Source organism: Sturnira hondurensis, unplaced genomic scaffold (assembly GCF_014824575.4).
Source record: "Sturnira hondurensis isolate 20B ecotype Veracruz unplaced genomic scaffold, ASM1482457v3 Scaffold0017416, whole genome shotgun sequence".
Classification (NCBI taxonomy): Eukaryota; Metazoa; Chordata; class Mammalia; order Chiroptera; family Phyllostomidae; genus Sturnira; species Sturnira hondurensis.
The window spans coordinates 435,483-461,958 of record NW_028090047.1 but is presented as its reverse complement, the minus strand read 5'-3'; the positions used below and the strand labels follow the sequence as shown (position 1 = coordinate 461,958).

Genomic DNA, 26,476 nt, shown 5'->3' with positions numbered 1-26,476 from the left:
CATTCCACTGCACACCTAAAATTCTTTACAATCCATATAACAAATTTAGTTCTTCTGTAGCATATGTCCATGTCAGAAAATAATATTTTGCCGAAATGCTGAGTACAATCATAGCAACGTCACACTCATTTTATACAAAATGTTCAAGTCCTTCTCTCTCATCTTTTGAGATATAAACAGAGTTGAAGAACTCTGGAACATAATCTCCTCTCAATAAATGCCAGCCTTAGCATTATATTTAGAATGGATTTAATCCACTGGGCAGTGAAAATGAACTGATGAATGTTCCAACTGGAGGAGAGAAACCTTTTCTTTGCGGTGTAAACCACCAAGTCTTAATTCAAACAAAAGCAGAAAGAGAGGCCCAGGGGCTGCTTTCACGTCAATCACAAGTCTCCATGGCTGAGGGCATGCAAATTGCAATGTGTACAGTGAATGACTCCTTCATGAAAAGCACAAAGGTAGGGTAATCTTAAAAATGTGATCTTAAAATGATACTCAGTACAAGTCCTTTCAGATTCTATTATAAAACTACAGACATATTTTCACAGAAAAAGTATCCTAGTAAGAATATCAGAGACACAGAGGCCAAAATTTGGGTAAATGTAAGTACATACACATTGAATCTCAAGGAACAAGAGCTGACAGGAGGTAAAACTAGGAAGAACAGCTATGCTTAGAATACTCCATTGCCTGGAAAGAGAAGTGAAGACATACAAAACAGGCAAAATTTACTTACAATGGGATGAAATTTGTGGACTTCGCCTCTAAGGGCAAAAACCATTACAGTGCTTCCGACTTCAAGCTTAGATTTTGACATTAACATCAGTGAGGCTTCAGCGGGATGAAGGAAGCGACTGGTGAACTGCACAGTGACAGTGATGTGGCTTCTATTTCATAAAAGACACAAGAAAAATATTTTAACGAAAAAAGACAACGATCATCTATTCAATGGAGACCATGTGCCGAGTGCCTACACTTTGCAATATACTCACTTCTACAATAAAACTCAGGGTTGTCGCCGATTTCAGGAAGCCTACAATCTAGTTACAGTCATCAGTTAAAACATCTTGACCCACCTGTAAGTCCTCTTTGGAGAAAAGTCTGTTCTAGGATTCTGCCCATTTTTTTAATTGAATTATTTTTGTGGTATTCAGTTGTATAAAATCTTTATACATTTTTACATAAACCCCTTACCAACAGACATATGAAAAGATGTAAGCATCAGTAAGCATCAGGAAAACACCAATTAAAAGCACAATGGGATATCACCTCAAACCTGTCAGAATGACTATTATTAATGAATTAATAAATAACAAGTGCTGGTGAGGATTCAGAGAAAAGGGAACCCTCATGCCCTGTTAGTGGGATTTCAAATTGGTGCAGCCATTACGGAAAATAGTATGGAGGTTCCTTAAAAAATTAAAAATAGAACTACCATGTGGCCCAGCAATTCTGCTTGTGGGTATTTAACTGAAGCAATCCGAAACACTAATTCAAAAAGATATATGCCCCCGTGTCCTTTGCAGCATTATTAACAATAGCCAAATAGCTGTCAAAGCAATTTAAGTAACTATCAATAGACAAATGGGTAAAAAAGAGTTGGTATATATATGATGCAATATTACTCATCCATAAAAGACAATAAAATCTTGCCATTTGTAACAGCATGGATGGACCTACAAGGTATTAGAGAAAGACAAATATCATATGCTATCACTTATATGTGGATATGAAAAATAAAATAAACAAGCGCAATAGAAACAAACTCACAGATACAGAGGACAAATTGATGGTCACCAGATAGGAGGGGGATTGGAAGACCAAGTGGAAAAAGTGAAAGGGATTAAGCACAAATTGCCAATTATAAAAAAATAGTCCCAGGGATATAAAGTACAGCATAGGGACTATAGTCAATAATACTGTGATAACTATGCATAGTGTCAGATCGGTGCTAGACTTATTGGAATAATCACTTTGTAAGTTATATAAATGTCTAACCACTATGTAGTATGCCAGAAACTAACATAACATTGTATGTCAACTGCAATTGTAAAACAAATTAATTAAAAAAGAAAACACCTTGATCTAGTCTACAATTCTAAATTCAACTTCAAAAATATGTATAATTTACCAAATATTGGATTTTCTAACAGCTGGCCAAAGAAAATAATATATTTGTATGAATTTCGTAAGACACTCTGTGCTACTACATAGGCAAATTTTTAGTCATATCACTAGTTTTTGGTCCCATGGAGGAAAAAATGTGAAAGAATAAGAATGCAAAAGATACTTAGAACTCTGGTTGAAAATAAAATTCAAATCTCAAATGAACTTAATGGTATATAAGTAACATGATGTTTATTTACAAGATACATGTAATTAAAAGAAGAAAATCAAGAAAACATATCCATCTCCCTAAATCTTCAACTTCGTAGCCTAAAGCATAGTAGAAAGGAAAGAGTCTATGGCCTTGGAGATTTCCCTTCCCAGTTAGAAAGGGAATGACTGGGCCACGGTATCCTGGCAACCCTGCCTGACAACACAAAGGCCACATCTGCAAGCCTGAACTGCAGTGGATGTGAGGTCTTGGCACAAAGTTCTATGATCTTCCTTTAACATAAATGCACGGAAGCTCGTGAAGTGGCGCTACAAGAGTGTTTCTCACTTGTCTCCCTACTCCCCTGCGAGTCTGTCACCCGACAGTTTCCGACAAGGTCTGAGGCTTGCTACTTAGACCCCTTCAGGGTAGAGTCAGCTGCTATAGTACTACTGGGTTGCAGCATGAAACTGATTGTGACATTGTGTCCTACTGTGTATGGTGCTGTCATCTGGTCCCTTTTGTTTTGCTGCTGCGCTGCACAAGGACATGGGGCCTAGCCCATTGACTACTTTTGCTTGCGCTGCTTATATAAATAAAGAACTCCAAGTAAAAAATCGTTTTCATTGTTTCTTTACTGGCTGAGTCTTTCAGTCATGCCTTGGCTTGCCACCAACCATGGATGATATATCTTGGGGACATTTTACCTTTGCTTTTGCCCTGGTTTTTAACATATTTGGAATGATACATCATATCACAATTATTTCTTTGTACAAACTATCTCCGATCACCTTCCCTTAGGACGCACATGATTGGAAATGGAGATGGGGAGAGATTCTCTGGGTGTCAAACTTTGGCATCATTTCCCTAGAATGACTGAGGAATTCATGTGGAATGGGTGACTTCACAGAGCAGCAGAGTAAAGTGAATGGGGGCTTTCAGATCAATACAAAGATTCTCAAAACTGCTCTTTAGGGAAAATTACAGCTCACATCTAGCAAGAGTGAGAATGCTTTTTATCCAGATATGCCACTGCTAACCTCAGTTTGTAAAAAAGGACATTTTCTTGGCTATTATGAAGAGATCATGGACTTGAATCCGACTGAGAACAAAGAATATTTGTCCTGCTGATCTTTTTTCTGGATATAATGGGCTCAAGCTCTGTGTTAAGTGCCTATGAGTGATTTAGGATTTTTCCCAATACTAAGAAAGAATATCATAAATGGTTAAAATATAGTTAATAATCATAAAACCATTCATTCACTCAAATGATATATATAGATAATTTATATTATGCCAAGCACTATTTTAAGATTTTTGGATACAGTCATGAGGAAAAAAATACACAGTTGCTTTGGCCAGTGTAGCTTAGTTGGTTTGATTCCCATTTGGGGCAAATGCCTGGGTTGTTGGTTCAGTTCCCAGTCTGGTGTGTGCACATTGATGTTTCTTTCTCCCTCCCTTCCCTTCTCTCTAGAATCAATTAAAAAAAAACACTATTGTTAATCTCGTGGCTCTTACATTTTATAGGACATGACAGACAATATATCAGCAGAAAATAAATGTGAAAACTACAAATTTTCCCTGGCTGGTATAGCTCAATGGATTGAGTGCAGGCCTTCGAATCAAAGGATCGCGGTTTGATTCCCAGTCAGGGCACATGCCTGGGTTGCAGGCCAGTTCCCAGCAGGGGACCCACGAGAGGCAACCATACATTGATACATTGATCTCCCTCTCCCCTCTCTCCTCCCCTTCCCCTCTAAAGAAACAAAATCTAAAAAAAAAAAAAAAACCCTACAAATTATGTGTGTGTTGTCAAGTGGCATGAGAGCACAATAATGGGGACTTCAATACTGTCTGAAAGGTATATATATATATATATATTGCAAGACAGAGTGAAGACAGAGTGAAGACAGAGTGAATATATATATTGCAAGACAGAGTGAAGAGCCCACCATGAAAGCCATATGGACCATATTGAGATGTTCAGTTTATACTATGGTGGTGATGGGAAGCCAAAGGGATATTCTAAGCTAAAGAGTAACATAACCAAATCTGCATTAAAAAAAATTATTGCCATTCTCATATATAGGACAGATTGGAGGGAAACCCTTTTAAGAATCCATTGTAGCAGCTCAGCTTAAAGATGATGATTGTACATTAAATTAGAATGGAACAGGTAGGTCAGAGGAAAAGATGACAAATTTAGAATACATACAGTAAAATAAATAGCACTAGGCAGTGGATTGGATCTCCATGGAAGTTGATGGGAAAAGGTGTTCAAGAATGATCGTATTCTAAATAACACGCACTTAGTACATGAATTTATGAATCTATACTTAAGTCCTATGAAAAACATTTTAAAAAGAATTTATATATTTACTTTTAGAGAGAGGGGAAGAGAGAGAGAAAGAGGTGGAGAGAAATAGTGATGTGAGAGAGAAACATCATTTGGTTGTCTGTCGTATGCACCCAGGGGACCAAACCGCAACCCAGGTATGTCCCTGACTGGGAATCGAACCAGCAGCCTTCCATTTTGCAGAGCAATGTCCAACCAATGAGCCACAATGGCCAGGGCCAGTGAAACACATTTTAAAACATAGTATCCTTTTTATGAAGCCAATGGCTGGTTCTAGAACCATGAAGATTTGAGCTTCTCTTGAGTATAGATACTCCTTTTATTAAAAAATAGTAATCATATTGAAGCATGTAAATGATGACAATTCCTTCCTGAATGTATTAGAAAGTTCAGAATCAAATGGGTGGTCAACCACAGGTCATGCCTTAGGTCTGCAGGCATGTATATTATAAGTAAAGGTTTTATCTTAATTTTCTTACCTTTGATTTTCTTTTTGTTCCAATTGCTTCCCCCCTCATTTAAAAATAATCCCCTTCATGTTATACGTACCTCATAAGCTACTTCAACTTGGCTTTTGGAAAAGATGGAGAATAAATATATAACACATCACTGTCAGAGCCCATATGGCTCAACAAGAATAATGAGGGGAAAAAAGAAACAGAATGGTTTTCTAAAACTATACTTCCACTTTTACGAGTCACTCTATGGTTATAGCTAAATTAAGTCACGAAGTTAGATGCAGAAATAAACATTTTTGTTTATTTGTTGATGTAGCTGTTTAATCTTTCTATGTAAATTATACCTCTGAAAATTTAAATCCCCAGCTGGCAGAAAGACCTATTATTAATTGTGATTTAGACAGATTCTAAGACAGGATGTGGTGCACACAGATAATTATATAATATCTGATAATGATAAAGCCACAAGGTTTTTTGTTTTTGGTTTAAGAAAACAAAACAGTTTCTGAATCCTATTCATAAAAACCAAAGACTATAAAATTACTAAGTCTAGCTAAACAGATACTTAAAGAACCACCTAATAATAGTATTCAAACCTACAAAATAAAATGCATTCAGAAAAGTGAACAATTGTTTTCCACATACATGGAGAATTAAGCATTAGAGAACCCTCCTGTGGTTTTCCCAAGAACACTTAGGTGTCCTCTTTTTTCCCATTTTCCTCCGGTTCTATACACATATCACAAATAAAATAATTATCAAACTGCATCTTCATTGTATATTTGCTTATATAGCACTCTGCTTGATTGCAAACACTGTGGATAGTGTTGGTGTTTTCATCTATAAATCACCAGCACTTTCGCCTTAGCTGGTGTGGCTCAGTGGATTGAGGGCTGGCCTGAGAACCAAAGGGTCACTGGTTCAATTCCCAGTCAGGGCACATGCCTGGGGTGTGGGCCAGGTTGACAGTGGGGGCCTGTGAGCGGCAACCACACATTGGTGTTTCCCTCCCTCCTTTGCCCTCTCTTTAAACATAAATAAAATCCTTGAAAAAAATCAGCACCTTGAATTGAGGCACAAGGCAAAGACAATGATTGTTCCCTGTAAGTTCCAATTACAGTACTAGGTGTTTCACCTATGTAACTGCATTTATTACTGAGAATACTGTGAAAAAATAGTGCGATCCACATTTTCCAAGGAAAATGAACCTGTACATGTCAGTATCAAAGGCTAGCATTTAAGTGTTAAGTGATGTAATAGAAGAGCTAGGATACAATGGCATCTAAAACACAGATTATCTCATTAAAATTATAATAAAGGGAGTTATCTGTAAAAAGTGCTAGCTAGAGGGAGCCATTGAGCAATAGCTACACAGAGGCTAACAAAGGAAACAAAGGTGCCCTGTGAGACTCCTGGAGAAGCCATTTCCAGAAAAGCCTAGTTTCAGAGACGGCAAAATGGGGTTCAGATAGCCCTACTCGTCCCAAAGCCGGTGTAGATGCTAGGCAATTAGGCCTAAAAGCACAATGCTCTCACCCTAAAGTGAAATCTGCCAATTGACAAACCTGTGTATTTACTGACTCACAATTGATTTTTCCAGTCATTTTATTACATATAAATGGATAAATGGGTATCACAAGTCATTAGAGTCAATCCTTTTCAATGTGGAAAGACTGGGACCAAGAGAAACAACCATTAAGAACTGACCTTAAAGAAAATGAAAATAATACAAGTAATGTAAAAGCCAGAGACATTTATAAAGCTATTGTAACCTCAAATTAAGGACATGATGTTATTAAATAAAGATATTCAAAAAGAGAAAGTGCTCTTATAAATATATGACATTATCTATCTCTACTTATCTATCTATACATATACAACAACTAGGGACAGAGAAAATGGGAACATTGAGATATCTTTCAGGTCTGATTATCATTCTACTTTTTTTCTTTATATTTTTATAGTTTCTAAATTTTATACAGTGAGCACATAGTGCTTTTATAATCAGAAACAACTATATATAACATATAATGCTATGTATATGTATATATTTAGCACACACTGCTTCTCATTTTCTGCAGGAAACAGGACTGTACCACATAAACAATGTATTATTTAATCTGTATAGCCAATGTACATGGAAGAGAAACTAAAATTAAATACATACATAAAATGTAGCTGCTTTATGTTGTTAGAAATTTTTTTAACAAAGTTGATGAGGAATTGAAGCAACATGGGAATAATTTATCTATGTGTGACTAATGGTCTTTTCACTTATATATATCTGCTAAAAACAAACTCCTGTTTAATAATTATAACACATATTAAATCTCTAGCTGATATGTTCAAAGAAAAAAATTTTTTAGATTTTATTTATTTATCTTTAGAGGGGAAGAGAAGGAGAGAGGGAGAGAAATATCAATGTATGGTTGCCTCTCGTGCATCCCCTGCTGGGAACTAGCCTGCAACCTAGACATGTGCCCTGACTGGGAATCGAACCATGGTTGTTTGTTTCACAGGCTCACACTCAATCCACTGAGCTACACCAGCCAGGGCCAAAGAAGAAAATTGTTAATAAAATACTTACTCTGCAGGAATTGTCACAACATCATCTGACATGTGAAGGGAGAAGTCAGTGGCATCTCTTCCAATAAATGTAATTTTATATACTATGGCTTTACGGGTTGAATTTCGCACTTGAATCTATGTTGCAGAACAAAAGAGTACAAAAATCATGAATTTTAAAAAATATACAACTTAACATTTCTTATTTTATCAAAGACAGTTATACATTTTAATCATGAAAATATTTGTTTCTAATGTACACTAACTAGAGGAAAACAGACTTTGTATTTGAAGACAGCATGCATATAGTTTAGCAAAAGTGGGCAGGCAGAAGGAGCTTCCATGCAAGGAAGTGACACAAAAATTTGAAGTCCAAAGTTAGCAACTTGGATTTTAATTCTTACCGCCAAGAAAAATCTTTGGAGAATTTTAAACAGAACTTATACAGTCCAATTTACCAAAAAAAAATTATTCTGGTTGCTCAGTGTACAAAGTTTTAAAGAGTTGCAGGTTTAAAATCAGAGGTCCAAGCTGGAAACGATGGTGGCCTCATCTAGAAGCCACAGTGTAGCTAGGGCTTGGCTGTCCCTTCCTTCCTAAGTATACAAGCCTTTGTGTACAATATAATGGGGATTCAAAAAACATATACACATTAGGTAGACACTAGGTTACCATGGAAAGTACTGACCTAAGAGAGAGCAAATGGATGACTGGCCACTTTATAGTGAAGACAAAGTAACTGCACTTCAGCAGTCCAGCAACTGCAGTCACAGACACTGAGGAGTTAATAATTCTTGTCATGTGTGATCATAGTGAATTGTAAAGAATATGGTAGAGGTTTATTGACAAATTAACTGCTTTTATATGTCAATGAAAATTTGGGTAACTACCAGAACAAGTATGTTGTTGCTGAAGAGAGCACATATTCAGTTACCCCAACAAATGTGGGGGTCTCATGTTGCTTACCTACTTACAGATTTTAGCACCTAAAGAATTAATTAACAAGCCCTGGCTGGTGTAGCTCAGTGGATTGAGCGCGGGCCTGTGAACCAGACGATCGCGGTTCGATTCCCAGTCGGGCACATGCCTGGGTTGCAGGCCAGTTCCCCGCAGGGGCCAATTCCCAGCAGGGGATGCACAAGAAGCAACCATACATTGATGTTTCTCTTCCTCCTTCCCTTCCCCTCTAAAAATAAATAAATAAAATGTTTTTTAAAAAAAGAATTAATTAACAGACCAAGTGATTTTTTAAGTCCCAGAGGGCTAATTTCCACTTTCTGGAAGAAAAGTCTTAAAATAATAATAAATTCACTATACAGTGTTATTGGCTTATAGTCCTGGAACTTCCAAAACCAACCCCGAGTTCTTAAGGAAGACATTGTCATATCATATGCATGACATAAGACCATTGGGCTCGTTGTAGTCAGAGTACTCCACCCAACTGCAAGACTTCAGGGAGGGTATAGGGGGAGAAAGGAAAGCTGATACAGGGATAAAAAAATAGTTTTGGAGCCTCAATTCCCATTTTGTGATGATGGTCAGTCTTTAACAACCGTTATTCTGTGCCAGGTTTGCTTCCAAAAAGAGGAGAAGAAAAGTTCATGGCTTTAAAATTGTCTCAGAAAGTCACTGCACCCTACAGTTTTTCATTGATCACCACATGGTTTAATGGTTGAAATATTCTATGTCTCTATCTGAGACACTTGTATAGCTCCAGAAATACGTTTTCAACTGTAGTAGCCACTTCCTGAGATTTTTCTTGTTCCTGGAAGATTGAAAGGGTTGAAAAGAATGATATTCTATGACTTAGGCACTGTCATTTCTGGTGTCAATGCACAGGGGCATGCTATGTCTAAGTTTCTCAGCAACTTCCAAATTAATGACTTTTTTTAAATGAAATTTAAACTCCAGCTTGTTGCAATTGATGTTGTCTTTTGCATTCATATTTAACTTTTATTGTTTCCGTCAAAAGATGTATTTTACACTTGTGAAAAATAAGAACTGTGTCTGTATAATGTCACCTGTAATCTTAAGGTGTAGACAATATTTCTAATAAAGAGTTAATTTAGAAAAAAACCATATTCCCATTTTCATGTGTTTTTTACCATCACAAGGAAAAATGTTGTTTAAATATGAGCGTGTGTTATTACATACATTTTTAAAGTAACAATTAAATGCCATAAAGAATTACAAACCTGTGGTCAGAATTAAAGAACAGTTAATAATACTTAACTGTAATAAATCAATGCTTAATCTAATGTAGACTCCTATTATCTGTTGCAGGTCTAAAGCAAAACATTTCTGACTGTTCATAGATTTTATTTCGAAGTCAGAAGTCCTCTGCAATATAATTATAGCTCCGGGCTAGTTAGTACCCAAGGCCCTTGAATATCATTGCAGTTAGGGCAGGAGCATAGTAAACATGATTGAAAAAATTCTCTAAAGGTTTTATATTTCTTTCTCTGACAAAAAGGGGAAAGGAATAAAATTAAGCAACAGGAATTCTATCTCAATATTTGCTAGCAAAAAAATCATAAGGAGTGACTTTACTTTCCCTAAATTGAGCCTTTACACTTTGAAACAAGAACCTGAGTTTTTTCCTTGAGTTTTAACCAAATCATACCAACCTTCGCTCATATCGGCAAAGAGGCCACACAGTTATTTTTTCAAAAAGGTTACAACTGGAAATCAAACATCACCAGGACATATATTTTGAAGACCACATGTGGACAAGTTTTACAGGGAAGTATAAACTTAAAACCCATCCATAAATATGGGGGAGAATACATAAAACAGCCTAAGGAAAAGATATAAACATGATCTGACCAAGCATTAAAATAACTGGTGTACAAAATAAGATTTTATCAGTCCATAGTGTCTTAAGAAAGAAGCAAGGAGACCACCTATAAATCTGGTTAAAGACTTTAGGAAAACAATCTTACATAAATAAGCAATTAAAAATTGCATGGCAGAAGATATCTCACAAGTGTTCATGTGAAACAAATTGTTTGAAATTGAGGTCAATTATCCCTGATAAGATATTTCCCAAAGAGAACACCTGCTATTGTTGTAGAACTTAAAATTTTATTTTCCATTTTTTCTCAGGATTAAAGAATCCACTATTACACGTTCAGTACCTGCAGCATATGTAGTATCACTTAAATGGGAATTAGGGGGCCCAGGTCAGGAGAACTTCCATTATTACTTCCTACATCCCCATTCGAATAAAATCCATCTCTGTGTATAAACTGTTCCCTAAAGGAAAGCCAAGCACATTCAGGTCACGAGTCTCCACTTAGGGTGTCAGTCCTCTTGCACATGAAATGGATTTAAAGTTTCCTGAAAGGATTGGCTCTTCAAAGTACATAACCTTCATCTTCCATGTTCCCAACCCCCATTCTTCAATCGCATGAAAGATTCATCATTTCCTTGCTGATGGTATGATTATTATTAAGCACAATTGTCCTTTTCACTCTGCTATACCTTTCATGTAGAAGGAGCAATAGTTGCTAAGGCTTATTGTATCATACTGATACTTCTCTTAATTTGAGGCTGGGGAAGAAATATCTAAAACCCCTCTCAAGTGTTAACTTTCTATATGTTGCCCCTAAATAGATCCTTACCGTTTTTATCACCGTTTCATGTAGAGTACAATTAAAGATCACCACTTCCTTGGGGACAAATTGAGGGAGTTTTTCATACAAGAAGACACAAAACATGAGCATCAGGATTGGATTAGGGTCACAGATGTCACTGGCCTAATTTTGAAGAAGAGAAATATAAATAAGAGGACATACAAATAAAATATAAAACTAGAGCTAATGCACAGTTATCAATTATTGAAATACTTTAAAGCTGTTTCAAGTGTTACTGACTGGCAATGATACTGAATTGCAGATACAATTAAGAAAATATTGTTGAAATCATGGAGGACATAGAGGATCCAGTCACATGAAGAGATGCTCAATATTGCTAGCTATCAGAGAGATGCAAATTAAAACCACAATGAGATACCACTTTAACACTGGTCAGAATGGCCATCATAAGCAAAGCAACAAACAACAAATGATGGAGAGGTTGTGGGGAAAAGGGGACCCTAGTTCATTGTTGGTGGGATTGCAGACTGGTACAACCACTATGGAAAACAGTATGGAATTTTCTAAGAAAACTAAAAATGAATCTGCCTTTTGACCCAGCAATTCCACTGCTAGGGTTATATCCTAAGAACCCTGAAACACCAATCCAAAAGAACCTATGCACCCCAATGTTCATAGGGGTGCATAGTGCACTACAGTTTACAATAGCCAAGAGTTGGAAGCAACCTAGGTGCCTGTCAGTAAATGAATGGATCCAAAAACTATTGTACATTTACACAATGAAATTCTATGCAGCAGAAAGAAAGAAGGAGCTGCTACCCTTGGCAACAGCATGGATGGAACTGGAAAGCATTATGCTGAGTGAAATAAGCCAGGCGGTAAAAGACAAATACCGTATGATCTCACCTTTAACAGGAACCTACACAACAAAACAAACAAGCAAGCAAAATATAACCAAAGACACTGAAATAGAGAACAGGCTGACAGGGACCAGAGGGGAGAGAGGATGGAATTTCAGGGGAAAAGGGAGGGATTCACAGGAACGAGTATGGAGGACACATGGACAAAAACTAACAGGGGTGGAAATGGGAGGGAGATGGGGAGCACTGGGGGGGGGGGTGGGCTGGGATGGGAGTAAAAGGCAGAAAACTGTACTTGAACAATAATTTTTTTAAAAGAAAAAAAATTTGTTGAAATCCGAAGAGTCTGACTTAAGTGTTAAAAGATGACTGCGATGTATTTTAAGTATAACAATGACCTCAGAGCCTCAAAGAATCCATAAAACCTAGTCAGAGGTAAGAAAGATACTACGCACTAGAAACACTGACTAATGTGACTAGAAAATACCATCCCTGCGTTATTAAAGTATCATAGAATACACTAAAAGAAAACTTGAGAAGTAGGCAAAGTCCTTAGGTAAAAGATGGCAAGAGATTTTCAAGCAAACCCCAAGGGAGGAGGTAACACATGAGATGAACTTGAAGGCTGTTCGGGCATCATATAGGTTGCATTTGGTGTGAGGTAAAGGGTATGCTCTAGCAGAAAGACAAAGAACTATAGGGCAAAAACATAGGGAAGTACAGTGCTCACTTGGAGGAAGAAGTACAATTTGAGTCATGCCTAAGGTGAGAAGGGACAGGTACTGGAAAGCAAGACTGAGCAGTGCGAAAACCACATCGTGGAGGGCATGGGTACCAGGGTCGGGAACTTGGTTTCTGAGCAAGCAATAACACAGGAGCAACAATTAAAGCAGACCAAGCAGTGGGTGGTTGGGGAAGTACTTTTCCCAGAACAGACAAATTACACTAAGTCAGAAAATATAGTGATAAATAGGACAAATTAGTGATGGTTGTTGGACTAGATTTGAGGCAAAATCCAGACTACAGAGGAATAATGGCACGGATGATCAATATAGCCAGAGTGTACAGTGAAGCTAAACAGTAGAGTCAGGAGCAGAAGGAGGAAGAATTCTTTCTATCAATTTATGCAGCACTTCTGATCTAGAACAAGCTGGAGGTAGTGGGGAAGAATTATTCATAACAAAAAGGAATCGGGATTGATCTGAGGAATGGATTCAAAGACATATAAAATACCACTGATAAATAAGCAACTCAGTCATTGGCAATGTACAGGGAGCTCTCCACCCTTCCATAAAACAAAGAGTACGGTATGACTACATGGCACACATTCAAGTTCACAACTGAAAATGACCTGGGCCTGGCCTACAAATGCAAGCAGCTAGAGCTAAAGAAATCTAAAGTGTTACAGTAGGCCCCCTTAGCCACAGTTTCACTTTCCACAGTTTCACGTACTTATGGTTGAGTGCAGTCCAAAAACATTAAAAGGAAAATTCCAGAAACCACTCGCAAGTTGAAAATTGTGCTCTGTTCTCCATAGTGTAATGAAATATCATTTAGTCCTGCCCAGAATATGAATAATCCCTTTGTTCAGTGTCTTCATGCCATATGTGCCACCCGCCCTTTAGTCACATGGTAGGTGCCTCAGTTACCAGATCAACTGCCACAGTATTACAGTGCTTGTGCTCAAGTCACCTTTAGTTCACTTTATACTGTCCCCAAACCACAAGTCATTTGGATATGCCAAACAGAAGTTGTAAAGTGCTTTCTTGAAGTGAGAAGGTAAAAGTTCTGAACTTTACAAGGAAAAAAATATACATGCTGAGGCTGGTTAGATCTACCATAAGAATGAAGCTATCAATATAATTGTTTAGAAGGAAAAGGAAATCCCTGCTAGTTAGTTGAGAGAGACTACATAACACAACTTTTATCACAGTATTTTATTATAATTGTTCTATTTTGTTATTAGTTATTCTCATTAACCTCTTATTGCACCTAATCTAGAAATTAAACTTTATCATAAGTGTGTATGTGTAAAAAAAGATGATATATAGTATATATGGACAGCATACAGAATATTCAGGCATCTGTGGTCTTTGGCATCCACTGGAGGTGGAATATACCACAGAATATACCTCTGGTGGTTAAGGGGAGGGGGGCTACTCACTCTGCATGGAACTAAGGCACTTCACTCAAAAATCTGGCAGCAGTTGCCAGAGAATAATATACAGCCCATCTGATTATCTGCTAATTCACATTTCCAAATACACGCTTTTCCTTTTTTGGAAGAAAAGAAGAGTTTATTTTTTTTGTTCCGTCAATAAGCAGTAAGGTTTACTGGGGAGGAGACTGTTAGTAAAAAATAAGGGTAGAAAGTTGTTAGGGAATATGATTTGAGAAAAACTGGGTGAAATTCCAAGGTTTCTCTATTCTGTGGTCCCACGTTTCTTCAATGAAGACCATGGTAGTCAGCTGATGGAGGAAAGTTATTTCAGATAAGAACAAACTGAAAAATTAGATAGGGAGTTTAATTTCCACAAAGTGAAGAGTATGTTCCTGAGGGGCACTGTGTGACAGGCCAGTCTGTGAGTGTGACAGGCCAGCCTGGGGGTGTGATCCAAAGAGGGATGTTTAAAGCATTATGCTGAGTGAAATAAGCCAGGTGGTGAAGGACAAATACCGTATGATCTCACCTTTAACAGGAAGCTAAACAACAAAAGAAACAAGCGAGCAAAATATAACCAGAGACACTGAAATAGAGAACAGGAGGACAGTGACCAGGGTGGAGAGGGGAGGGCATTTCAGGGGACATAGGGGAGGGATTTAGAGGAACAAATATAAAGGATACATGGACAACAACTAAGAAGGGTGGAAATGGGAGGGAGGGGGGAGCAGGGCGGGTGGGATGGGATGGGAGTAATGGACAGAAAACTGTACTTGAAAAATAATCAAATAAATTTTAAAAAGATATTAAAAGGATAAAAAATTACAAAAAAACCAAAGAGGGCTATTTAGGAGGGTGGGAAATGTGTTTTGGGGGAAAGGAGGACACTCATGACAGAGCACGCAGGGCTCAAGTCGGAGGTCGACAAAAGTCTTCTGAACATTGTTTTCGTGACCCCAATATGGAAAATATGCAGAATGAAGTGTAAAAAGTACTCCAAGGGTTCATATGAAAATTTAGACATGAAAAAATTTGCTTAACTTAGTGGAAAAATATATTTGATAGTTAAGATATTATACTGGAAAACCAGAGAAAGGGGTATTCTTACCTTTCTTCACGATAAATTTCAATGAAAATAAGCTAAATTATACTTTACACTTTAGGATATATTGCACAGCTACACTTTAGGCATTTGTAGGCTTAAAAGGCCAAATGCTAAATTAAGTTCGGTTTTCTTAAGACAAGATTTTCATGTGAAGTCTACTTCAAAGAAATAATCATTATTCTCTCTATAGAGGTCTAACCAAGAACTTTAATCATATTGGCCCACTTTTACACCCAATGACAGTATTTCCTCCTGGAGTAGCAAAAGATAAGGAACTAAACAAAAACCGTAACAGAGAAAGATGCTGGAGGGGAAATCTGCTAAACTAAATTCCAGTCCTACAACTACCCAGTGCCATGATCTTGACTAAATCAAATGGTTTTATTAGGCCCCAGTTTCCCCTTCAGTAACAAGGAGAGATGAGATGGCACTGAGCTTCCTGGTGGATTTATTTCATTTGCTCTAACTTCAAGATATTACCAGCTCTCAAAGTAGACACCAACCATAACTAGTAGTATCATCCGCTAACATACTGTAACCCCACTGAGAACACTGCTGATTGCCCTCCAAAGAGCAATTTTCTTTCTTCTTTACTAAGAATCCCAATTTTTGTGAGATTCTCCATTCCTTTACCAAACACTGCTTTAGCTTAAGAATAGAATGCAATTCCGGTCAATGGGAAATACGCTGTTGGAACACTGAGAAAGGTTTAAGTTAAGGAAAAAGAAAAGCACAAGAAAAGGATGCTACTCTACTAGGCTCAGGCAGAGCTGTGTGAAGGTGTTAGGTGAGAATTTCAATAAGAATCAGTGCACATATAAGCCAATAGGCTGAGAAGTGTTGAAGCAAATGGAATCTCTGAAAACTTTCTTGAAACACTGAATAACTATCCCTGTAATATTCCACTGCCTGACTTCACCTTAAGCAAAATTGAATTTATTTTTAAACCACTTTTACTATGAACTCTGTTATTTAATGCTGAAACATCCTAGCTGATAAAAAAACAAAATTTTAAGAGAAAATTTAGATTATCTACATTAACCATTAGCTTTCCTCATTACCCCATGAAGTATATGTAGAATAACCTCTATAAATGTTTATTATATTTATTTTTATATCCATATATCGCATATGGAAATGAAAATATATTCTATGCTGAATCCAAATGATTCCCAGTTATTTCTGCTTTAAATAAAAAATGTGTCATGAAAGGGAGACTATGTAATAATTGTACTTTCAGGCTCACAAGATGCAACAACAGGACATGACATTGGCTCAGAAACTTATATAGCTGATTCAACAGTTGCAAAGGACATAAAAAATAGGAAATGTAGACCCAGCTGGTGTGGTTCAGTAGACTGAGCACCAGACTGTGATGAACCAAAGGGTTGCCGATTCGATTCCCAGTCAGGGCACCTGCCTGCATTGTGGACCAGGTCCCCAGTAGGGGGCACATGAGAGGCAACTACACATTGATGCTTCTTTCCCTCTCTTTCTCCCTCCCCTCCCCTCCCTCCAAAAATAAATAAATAAATAAATAAGAAATATAAACATTAATAAATAAATCCAGTGCTGAATTTCACAGGGTTCAAATGTGGAGCGGTACTAGGCATCAACGTGAAGTCATTACAGCTAAGTTAATTTAAGGGTAATATTTTTAAACTCTGCCATTTAATGTGGTTGGTAAATCCAGGCTGATTAAAAGTTAATGAATTGGAACTGGCTGGTAAAAGCCTGATAATTATCTGCTAAGTTGTCAATGTTCCCATTCGCCATTTATCAAATCTTGGACACCTCTGCATCTTTAAGTAGCAGATACATTTTAAAATAGTTTTGGCCACACAATTAAACCTTTTGCGTCATTATAATGAAGAAATCAAAAGGCAAAGGAGAGAATCATAATACGATGAATTGTATTTTCTTTTTTAAAAAATTGATTTTAGAAAGAGAGAGAGAGAGAAGGGAGAGAGAAACATTGATTTGTTGCACCACTGTTATAAGAGTAAATGCCTTTATTCTCACAACTGCCACAAGGTAAACTCCTAACTTTTTTGTTGATTCAAGATCCCAGTATATGCCTATGTATATTTTTTCTAATCCCAAATCACAACCTAAGCAACCTAGTCATACATTTTCCTTAATATATGTCATTTGTTCATGTGTGTGTGTGTGTGTGTGTGTGTGTGTGAGAGAGAGAGAGAGAGTGAGAGTGTGTGAGACAGAGAGAGAGAAGAGGACCAGAATAGTCACTTGTGTTTCATGCCATCAAACCAAGGCTTAATACTAACCTAACGGAAGCTTCAGCCTCTCCCAAGAATGTAATCCTAACCAATGAGAGACCCCAGGTGTCCCTCAAAGAAAGGTAACTTTGCCTGAAACAATCCACTCTTTGGCGGTCACTTCCTTGTCCCGCCTCCTTCTTTCTGCCTATAAAACCCTCCACTTTGTACAGAGACATGGAGACCCTTTCTAGTTGCTAGATGATATACTGCTCTATTCAAGAATCATTGGATGAATCCAACTAGATCTTTAAATTTACTCAGTTCAACTTTTCTAACACATTCTACATTCTGTTCATGCCACATCCTCTAAGTGAACAACACCTTCTTCTCTTACTATTTCCAATCCAAATCCAATCCACCCCATAAGAACCCAAAGAAGTCCTGTCTCCTCCAGAGTCTTTGGTGGATAAATCTAGATTCCACTGATCTCTTTCCTTACCTGATTTCTACACTTTTTCTTACATAACAACAATTAAAATGAGTAGAATATTATTTGCCATGCATATATCTTAATAATTCAATGACTGTGTATGTTCTTCAAAGTTAGGAATCACTTATTCCACAATTTAATTATTCTAAAGTATCAAAGAGCTCAAAGATGTCAAGAATACAATATATTTTTAATTATTACTACTGAGAAGTTAATGTGAAAAGCTAGATGGAATCATAACTTGGAGGTCCAAATGTAATGAAAATGTATATTGTCATTGTGATCTCTACATGAATATTTATTTTTAATTAGAGGACAATAATACAATACTTATGTTCAAAGAGCTCTGCTCCTATAATTCATGCTTCAAGCTCAGTAAGATTAATAACGCATTCATTCCTGTGGTTTAAGAAAACTGGACCCATCACTAAAACTTTCTTTTTATGTATAGTTGGATGTACATAATTATACACATTAAAAAAACATCCAAGTAGAATTCAATGAAGACATATTTCAATTTTCACATTTTAGTGATATCCCATGAAAAGTATGTTTCAATTTAGATTTAAATTTTGTGAAGAAAGGTATATTATTAAGGAGTCAACTAACATTTTCCCACAATGGACAAAGGCCAACAGGTATACAAAAAGGTGCTCAGCATCACTAATCATGAGAGAATGTAAATCAAAACCACAGTGAAATATCACCTCATATCTGTTAGAATAGCTTTTCTCAAATAGACAAGAAATATCAAGTGTTGGAGAGGATGTGGAGAAAAGGGAACCCTTGTGCAATGCACTATTGGCAGGAGTGGTGCAGCTGCTATGGGAAACAGAATGGAGGTTCCCCCAAAACTTAAAAACAGAGCTACCATACGACTCAGCAATCCCACTAGGTATATATCCAAAGGAAATGAAATCTGTATTGTGGAGATATCTGCATACCCATGTTCAGCTGCAGATTCAGAAGTCAAGATATGGAAACAGCTAAGTGTCTATGGACAGATCAACGAATAAAGAAAATGTGGTTCATACTTACAACAGAATGTTACTTAGTCATAAAAAAGGAAAATCCTACCATTTGTGACAACATGGATGAACCAGGGGGCCACAATGCTAAGTGAGATAAGCCAGACTAAGAATGACAAGTATTGTATGATTTCAATCCTTTATGGAGTCTAACAAGTCAAACTCATAGAACCAGAGAGTAGAATGGTGTTTGCCAGAGTGGGGGATGGGGGAGATGAGAGGATACAAACTTTCAGTTATCAGATGAATAAGATCCGGAAATATCATGTAAAGTATGGTCATTATAGTTATTAACAGTGGATTACGCAGTTGAAAATTGCTAAAATAGGAGATCGTAAGTGTTCCCGTCACTCACTCAAAAAACAGTAACTATGTGAGGTGATGGATGTTTTCATTAACATAATTGTGTTAATTATTTCACATTATATACATAAAATATCATGATGTCGTACACCTAAAAGTCACATCATCCAAACTAAATATTTATAAATTTTGTCAATCATACCTAATAAAGCTGGAAAATAAATAAGAAACAGAGATCCTCGTAAAATATTTAAAGAATGTACGATATGAAGGCACTCACCTTTATGCCCATGGTAAGGCCAATTTCAAGAAGACTATTAACGATCATCAGGGAATTGTGAAAAACCTGTTCAATAGTTTTTGGGTATGTGTACATACTCATAAAATGACGCTCAATCTGAAAAAGACAACAATAAAACCTTTCTGTAATGGAATAAAAATGGCTGCTTTTTAACTGTTCTCTGTAATTCAGTCAAAAATCATTTAGTAACATTCGTCTATAGTAGCCTACTGCACTCAAAATACAAGAATAAACAAAAAGAGAATGGTGGCCAAGCAGATTCAGATGTTACTTAAAATCAAAACATTTAAAAGAATCAGTTTGCAGAAAACACTTCAAATTTTAACTACTAAGTTCTTTAAAAAATAGAAGATCACTAGGCATATAAATAACTCTTACCAGAAATGGGCAATAGCCTCCCAACAGTGTGGCAAAAACAAGTCCATCTGAAAGGTCTGTGTCAAAATTTAATATCCATCTTTCCTTGGGAACACCTGTTCCAAAACAAAAAGAGCAAATATGACAATAGTTTTACTTCTCTAAAAAGATATTTAGCCCTGGCTGATGTGGTTCAGTGGATTGAGTGATGGCCTGTGAACCAAAGGATTGCTGGTTTGATTCCCAGTCAAGGCACATGCCTGGGCTGCAGGCCAGGTCCCCAGTAGGGGGCGCCTGAGAGGCAACCACACATTGATGTTTCCCTCTCTCTCTTTCTCCCTCCCTCCTCCTCTCTCTAAAAATAAATAAACAAACAAACATAAATAAATAATTTAACAAAGATAGCTTATGGAAATTTGCACAATAGTCAAGGAAACATTTGTCTTTTTTTAAAAAAGAAAAATCACATTATTTTGGAAATAAAAACAAAACTCAAACCTCAGAAGCTTACTACCAGGAAATATATCTGCAAGGTTTTATAAGCAATTGCAAAAGCTGTCTCCTTTATTTATACTTGAATCACTTTGAGGAATATATGACCATGTAGTGATGGAAAGAAAATCCAGGATTTCAAAATTAGTCATTCTGCAGAATACCCTGGAGTTCAAGTGCTTGATCATGATCATCAACATGTGTAAAGAGGCTCAGAAGACATGGAGTTACTTGTAACTCTAATGTTTTAGGGGCAGATAACCTATCTGTTGCAGAAATTCCTCCACAAGTAGGAATTTCATCACCCACCTCCCACCCTTTAAATGCTTATGTGCATTTTAGCCCAACATATTGATATTTACCCCCCCCCCCCAAACAAGTGTGGTAGGATCTTCATTGGAGTTACAACATTTTGACATCTCAACAAGGGTCTTCAACTCAACATGCATGACATATTTCTCTATTTAAGTCCTTCCGATGTCTTTCATTAGTATTTTATTATGTTCAGCACATATATGGTACTCATTTTGTTAGCTTTATACTTAAGCATTTCATTGTATGTTAAATTATAACATACATATTTATTTAAAATTCCAATTGTTTACTGTCATTATATAGAAATAGAATTTACTTTCGTATACTGATCACATATCCTACAACCTTGATAAACTCATATACTAGTTCTAGGAGCTTTTTTGTGGACTGTTTGAGATTTTCTGCTTCACTGTCATGTCAAATTCCAGCCCCCCTCCCAGGGATAGAGTTGGTATGAGTGTGTCTGTGTGTTTAAGTTTCTTTTCTGCAGGTGCAATGAGTTTTTGCCATGGACCTAAGGATGACGGTATGTGTTGTCCTTCTCCTTGTAGATTAAACTCTTTGTTTTCTAGGAAATACAGGAGTCTGCACAAAATGCTTGCCCCTCCCTGAGGTCAGCATTATAGGAGGCACATTCTCCAGACACTCCAGTCATTTCCTTAAGCAACCAGTGAGGTTTGTGGAGTAAAATTCTTCAAGAGAACACAGTCTCCCCCTACAACTGTAACCCCCAGGGACTTCACGCACTCTCACTAGTACACTTGGCCTCCACCAATTGACGCAACTCTTACACCCTAACTCGACCCTTCTCATCAGAGTCTAGCTGTCTCTACTACAAGCAGACAGTTGTTATCAATCCATTTCTTCTTGCAAGTACCTACTCCTCCTCGGATTTGGGGCTGCTCTGTTGGCCTACAGCTTCAGTTTTCCAGGGGAGCTTTAAAATTTCACTGAGAATTTACTGTTGGTATGCCTTCTAATGTGGTAACAACAGCCCTCCCCTCAAAATAAAGCTCTTTCTAGCCTTCTACCTCCCTGAGAGGAATCAGTGGCAACCATATATGTTTGTTCCACCCATCGCAACTTTGGAAGTCCTCTGACATTACTTGTCAAACACTAGGTGGCATGGGCTGTTGCTGCTCAAACACAGATCTCAGTGTGAGCAGGATGGCAATAAAGCTCCAGGACCATCTTGGGAAGAGGTATGGACCAAACACCAAAGCTCTTCTCCAACCTCTGATTCTAGGCCTGTATGCACCCTGCCATTCACGCACAAGGCTATTGCCAAGTAAGACCCACCACAAGTTACCGCAGCCTTAGGTACGCCAAGGATTTTCTCTATTTTAATGTAAGCTCCTTTGATTTACACCACTCTCTCTATATGCTCCTTCTAAGGTTTTGCTACCCACAGTGCGCTCTCAGAATCAGCAGCACCTTCAACTGGAAGCTTGTTGAAAATGAAGAATGTCAGGCCCCAATCAACACATACTGAAACATAAAAACAGTTTCACAAAATCTCCAAGTGATATCTATCCACATTACTGTCTGAAAGGTACTGACCTAGGGTTGTTCTTTGGAGAGAGAACCAGCAGTCTAATCTACTCTTCGTCTGTTAGGGACCAGAAAATCAAGGGCTGTCTCACAGAGTTTTTAAATTTTAATTTGGCAGCTATAAGTTGGTCCGAAGGCTGTGGGTTATTGTTAAGCTAATTTGGCAGCTATATTTTCATCTGTTTTTCTACTGCATCACTTCAAATAGTCAGATATAAAAATGGTGGTCCTAAATAGTATTATGAATTTGAGATATGGCTGTTAAACATAAAACTAAATCATTTTATTCACTCATAGAAACTCCTTCAAAGTCTACAAAAAAGGGAATGTTTCCCAAAAGAATTGCCGAGGTTTGCATAAAATTAAAACAAAAACGATTAAAAGGCACGGAAAACAGTTACAAAGTACCACTCATGTTAAATGGAAGCAAAAAATTAAAATTTAGTAAGCTAATTTTAGCAAGGTATTTAAAAGATTAGCTGTTGTGGCAAAGGTGAATATGTGCCACAACTACAAGGTTAGTTTACATTAAAAATTAATTTAACTTATTATATATATTCAATAGTATGCATAAAAATTCTTAGAAAACTACAGAGAGAATTTAAATTTCAGGACATAATGAAGATAAAGTACAAAATAATTCTATAGTAAATATCAAACAAAGTTCATGATGAAATAGTGAATGTACTCTGTTTAGGATTAAGTATGAAAAAGACCAGGTATAATGCATGACTGTCTACACTGATACAAGGTTAGAAAAAGCTTCTTCATGTCTTCATGTCCCCTTTCAATCAATAACTTAAGCTTCAAACAGAGGACAAAAAATACCTCATATGCCAAATTTACCAAGGAAATGTTTTAGGTCAGGCTTCACACTCTTAAACACCTCACCAATCTGGAGATTATAAAAAAAAAGCCTAAAGCCAGCCTGGGCTGGTGTGGTTCAGTGGATTGAACATGGGCCTGTGAACCAAAGGGTCACTGGTTCAATTCCCAGTCAGGGCACATGCCTGGGTTGTGGACCAGGTCCTCTGTGGGGGGCACTTGACAAGCAACTACACATGATGTTTCTCTCCCTTTCTTTCCCCCTCCCTTCCCTTCTCTAAAAATAAGTAAATAAAATCTTTTTTAAAAGTCTAAAGCCAAACAAAGTTGCTTACAGGGGAGGAGTTATCAGACCAATCTCAGTTTTTCAAAGCAATTGTACAGGCACAACTGTCCATAGATTCAGAGAAACATAAAGGGGGACACCCAAAATTGATTCTCAGTCAAGACACCATCCACATATAAATACACTGAAGATATTTGCAAAGAGAACTCAGATACTAGAGTCCCTTGAAATGATAATTAGACAAAATAACTATGAAATCCAGGTATCTAACAGCTAAACTGAAAATAATTAAAAATGGAAAATCCAGGTAAAATGGCATATTGTAGAACACTGACAAAATAGAATATGAGTGTTCTAAGTACTGACAGTGGACATAAAAACCCCAGTGATGACACTGAGGCAGGAGAGTAAGAGGAAATAAGAGTACTAATTACCTCACCTGTCCCACCCATGACTGTCAACGCTGTGTAAAATCCAAACAAAACCAAGAAAACCTCAGAAAGTATAATGCTAGTCATAAATTTCTTCTTTTAAATTTGAGCCATATTTTAGGAAACATTTCTTGTGGTGGGCAATATTTACCTTACATGGAATCTCTGCACTATTTAATCATATTCTGTATTCCCCACACATGAGAGGTTTTCACCTTCACGCTGTGCATCAGAACCACCCAAAGAGCTTTTGAAGCTGCTCAAAAGCAGCTTTTGTACTGGCAACAGCCCAGAGATTGCATTTTGATTGTTCTACAGTGGAGCATCAGATATATATATTTTTAATTTTCCAGGTGATCCTTCAGATTTGAAAAACCACCACAGTGGATGAAAAAGGAAATAAGACATCTCTCTGGATATCAGAAAACAATTCGTAAGAATTGCATATATCTAGCTTAAAGATAAATTAATGTTTTTCAGGAAACAGCATCACATAATGGTACTTAAGAGTGATGATAACTGAATCTATTCTTCATTTATTCTAGATACCCTTTCCTTCCACAAAGCTGAAAATTTGTTGTTAGTTATTTAGGAAATATTTAGGAAATAGTCTTGAGTCTCCTGCCTTGTTTTTTAAACATTTTGAAAGGAAGCAAAATGTTGGAAAAATTCATATGGGATGCTAAATATCTGGGACAGTTTGAAGGTCACTATAGTGCTACAACCAAAATTATGAAATTTTAGACAGTACATTAAAAAGATAAGAACTTTCCAAAAATGAACTGTCTATACAATAACCCTGGGCATTATGGAATATGATGGTTGCTGTCTGCCTCATTCTTTAATTTCCTGCTTACAGTGATATCGTAGTACTGATACATCTGAGACCATTAGAAACGGTGACAGTTCTGTCCTGACAATGAAACTAGAAACAGAAGAGACCTGAATGGGAAATCATTGGAGTGGAAATGCTGACAAAATGGCTGGTGAATTGATATATATTTACTTATGTACTTTTTCTATATTTAAAAATGCTAAATTATATGTCTATGTGTGTATGTATATATCCATGTGTGTATATATCTATATTTGTGTGCATGTATGTGTATATATGTATATATGTACATACATGTGGATATACACACACAATGTTTATGACTCTATTTGTTAAATGATTTTTTCAGTTCAGAGAGCAAGTAAGGGTGCCAACCACAGAGATAAAAGTGCTTTCGCTAATCAACTTGTGAAGATGTTGTGATAAAAAAAAATCCCATCTGCAACTCAAGAGACAAGGCTCATTACTTTTTTAATTTTATTTTTCAATTACAGTTACATTCAATATTATCTTGTATTAGTTTCAGGTGTACAGCATAGCGCCTAGAAAGACTAGGCTCATTTCTAAAGCCCAGGCAGCTACCTTGTTTCCTTCAATTAGAATGTAATTGATATAAGAGAAAGGATTTAGGCTCTTTTGTTCTTTGCAGCATCTCTAATCCCTAAAACAGTGCCAGGCATATAAATTGTCAATTAAGAAATATTTGCTTAAAAGATGATTTCTTTAGTAGATTCTGTTCTTGTTAGAATTTTAAGACATCAATTATAAAACCAAACTCAGATAAAGATTATCTGATTCCTTATTCAGGTTATTTTATAGTATTGGTTTTTATACTTAATTCTTTTTCATACATTTAGAATTCATTTTTGGTATATATGGTATAGAGTACAGAGTTAATATTACCTTAATTTAAAAATTAACTTTACCTTAATTTAAAAATTCATTGACCTAGCACTATTTACTGAGTAAACTAATATTTATTACGAATATTGAAATATCACATTTATCATACTAAATTCTACTATATGCTTTCATTTTTCTGAGTTCCCTGTTATGTTCAATGCAATTGTAAATATTATTTACTCTTTAAAATATTTCAATAGTAAATAATACTAATTATTTAATATTTTGCTTTGTAATATATTGTCTTTAATTTTTTCTTTAATATTATTTTTAATTGTATTATTATAATGCAACCTTGGAAACCTAGCAAGTGACTAAAGAATCTAATTTTAGAAAAACACGATGGTAGACAGAGGTAAGAGGATCCTGTATTACTACATATTAAACTATAATAAAAAGGCTATTGCTGGTGCCACCACTGTGGAAAGCAGTATAGAGATACCTCCAAAAATGTAAAATGGGTCTGTCTTTTGACCCAATGATCCTACTTCTGAAAATATATCCAAAGGAACCCAAAACACTAATTCAAAAGAACATAAGCAATGCTATATTCATTGCAGTATTATTTACAATCGCCAAGATATGAAAGCAGTCCAGGTATCCACCAATAGATGAGTGGATAATATAACTATGGAAAATTTACACAATGGAATTCTACTGAGCTCTAAAAAAGAAAATGTTACCCTTTGCCAACAGCATGGATGGACTGGAGA

The 26,476-nt window shown here is 36.6% G+C and overlaps 1 protein-coding gene across 1 annotated transcript in view; it reads right to left on the bottom strand.

Moving 5' to 3' along the window:
• CFAP47 (cilia and flagella associated protein 47) overlaps positions 1–26,476 on the bottom strand; it is a 328,185-nt gene that overhangs the window by 156,623 nt on the left and 145,086 nt on the right. The window contains exons 34-38 of the mRNA XM_037067787.1: positions 20,147–20,241; positions 19,748–19,864; positions 11,326–11,460; positions 7,725–7,840; positions 740–890 (exon numbers count right to left, since the gene is read on the bottom strand). Coding sequence (XP_036923682.1) covers positions 740–890; positions 7,725–7,840; positions 11,326–11,460; positions 19,748–19,864; positions 20,147–20,241 — 614 coding nt within the window. The remainder of the gene's footprint in view (positions 1–739; positions 891–7,724; positions 7,841–11,325; positions 11,461–19,747; positions 19,865–20,146; positions 20,242–26,476) is intronic.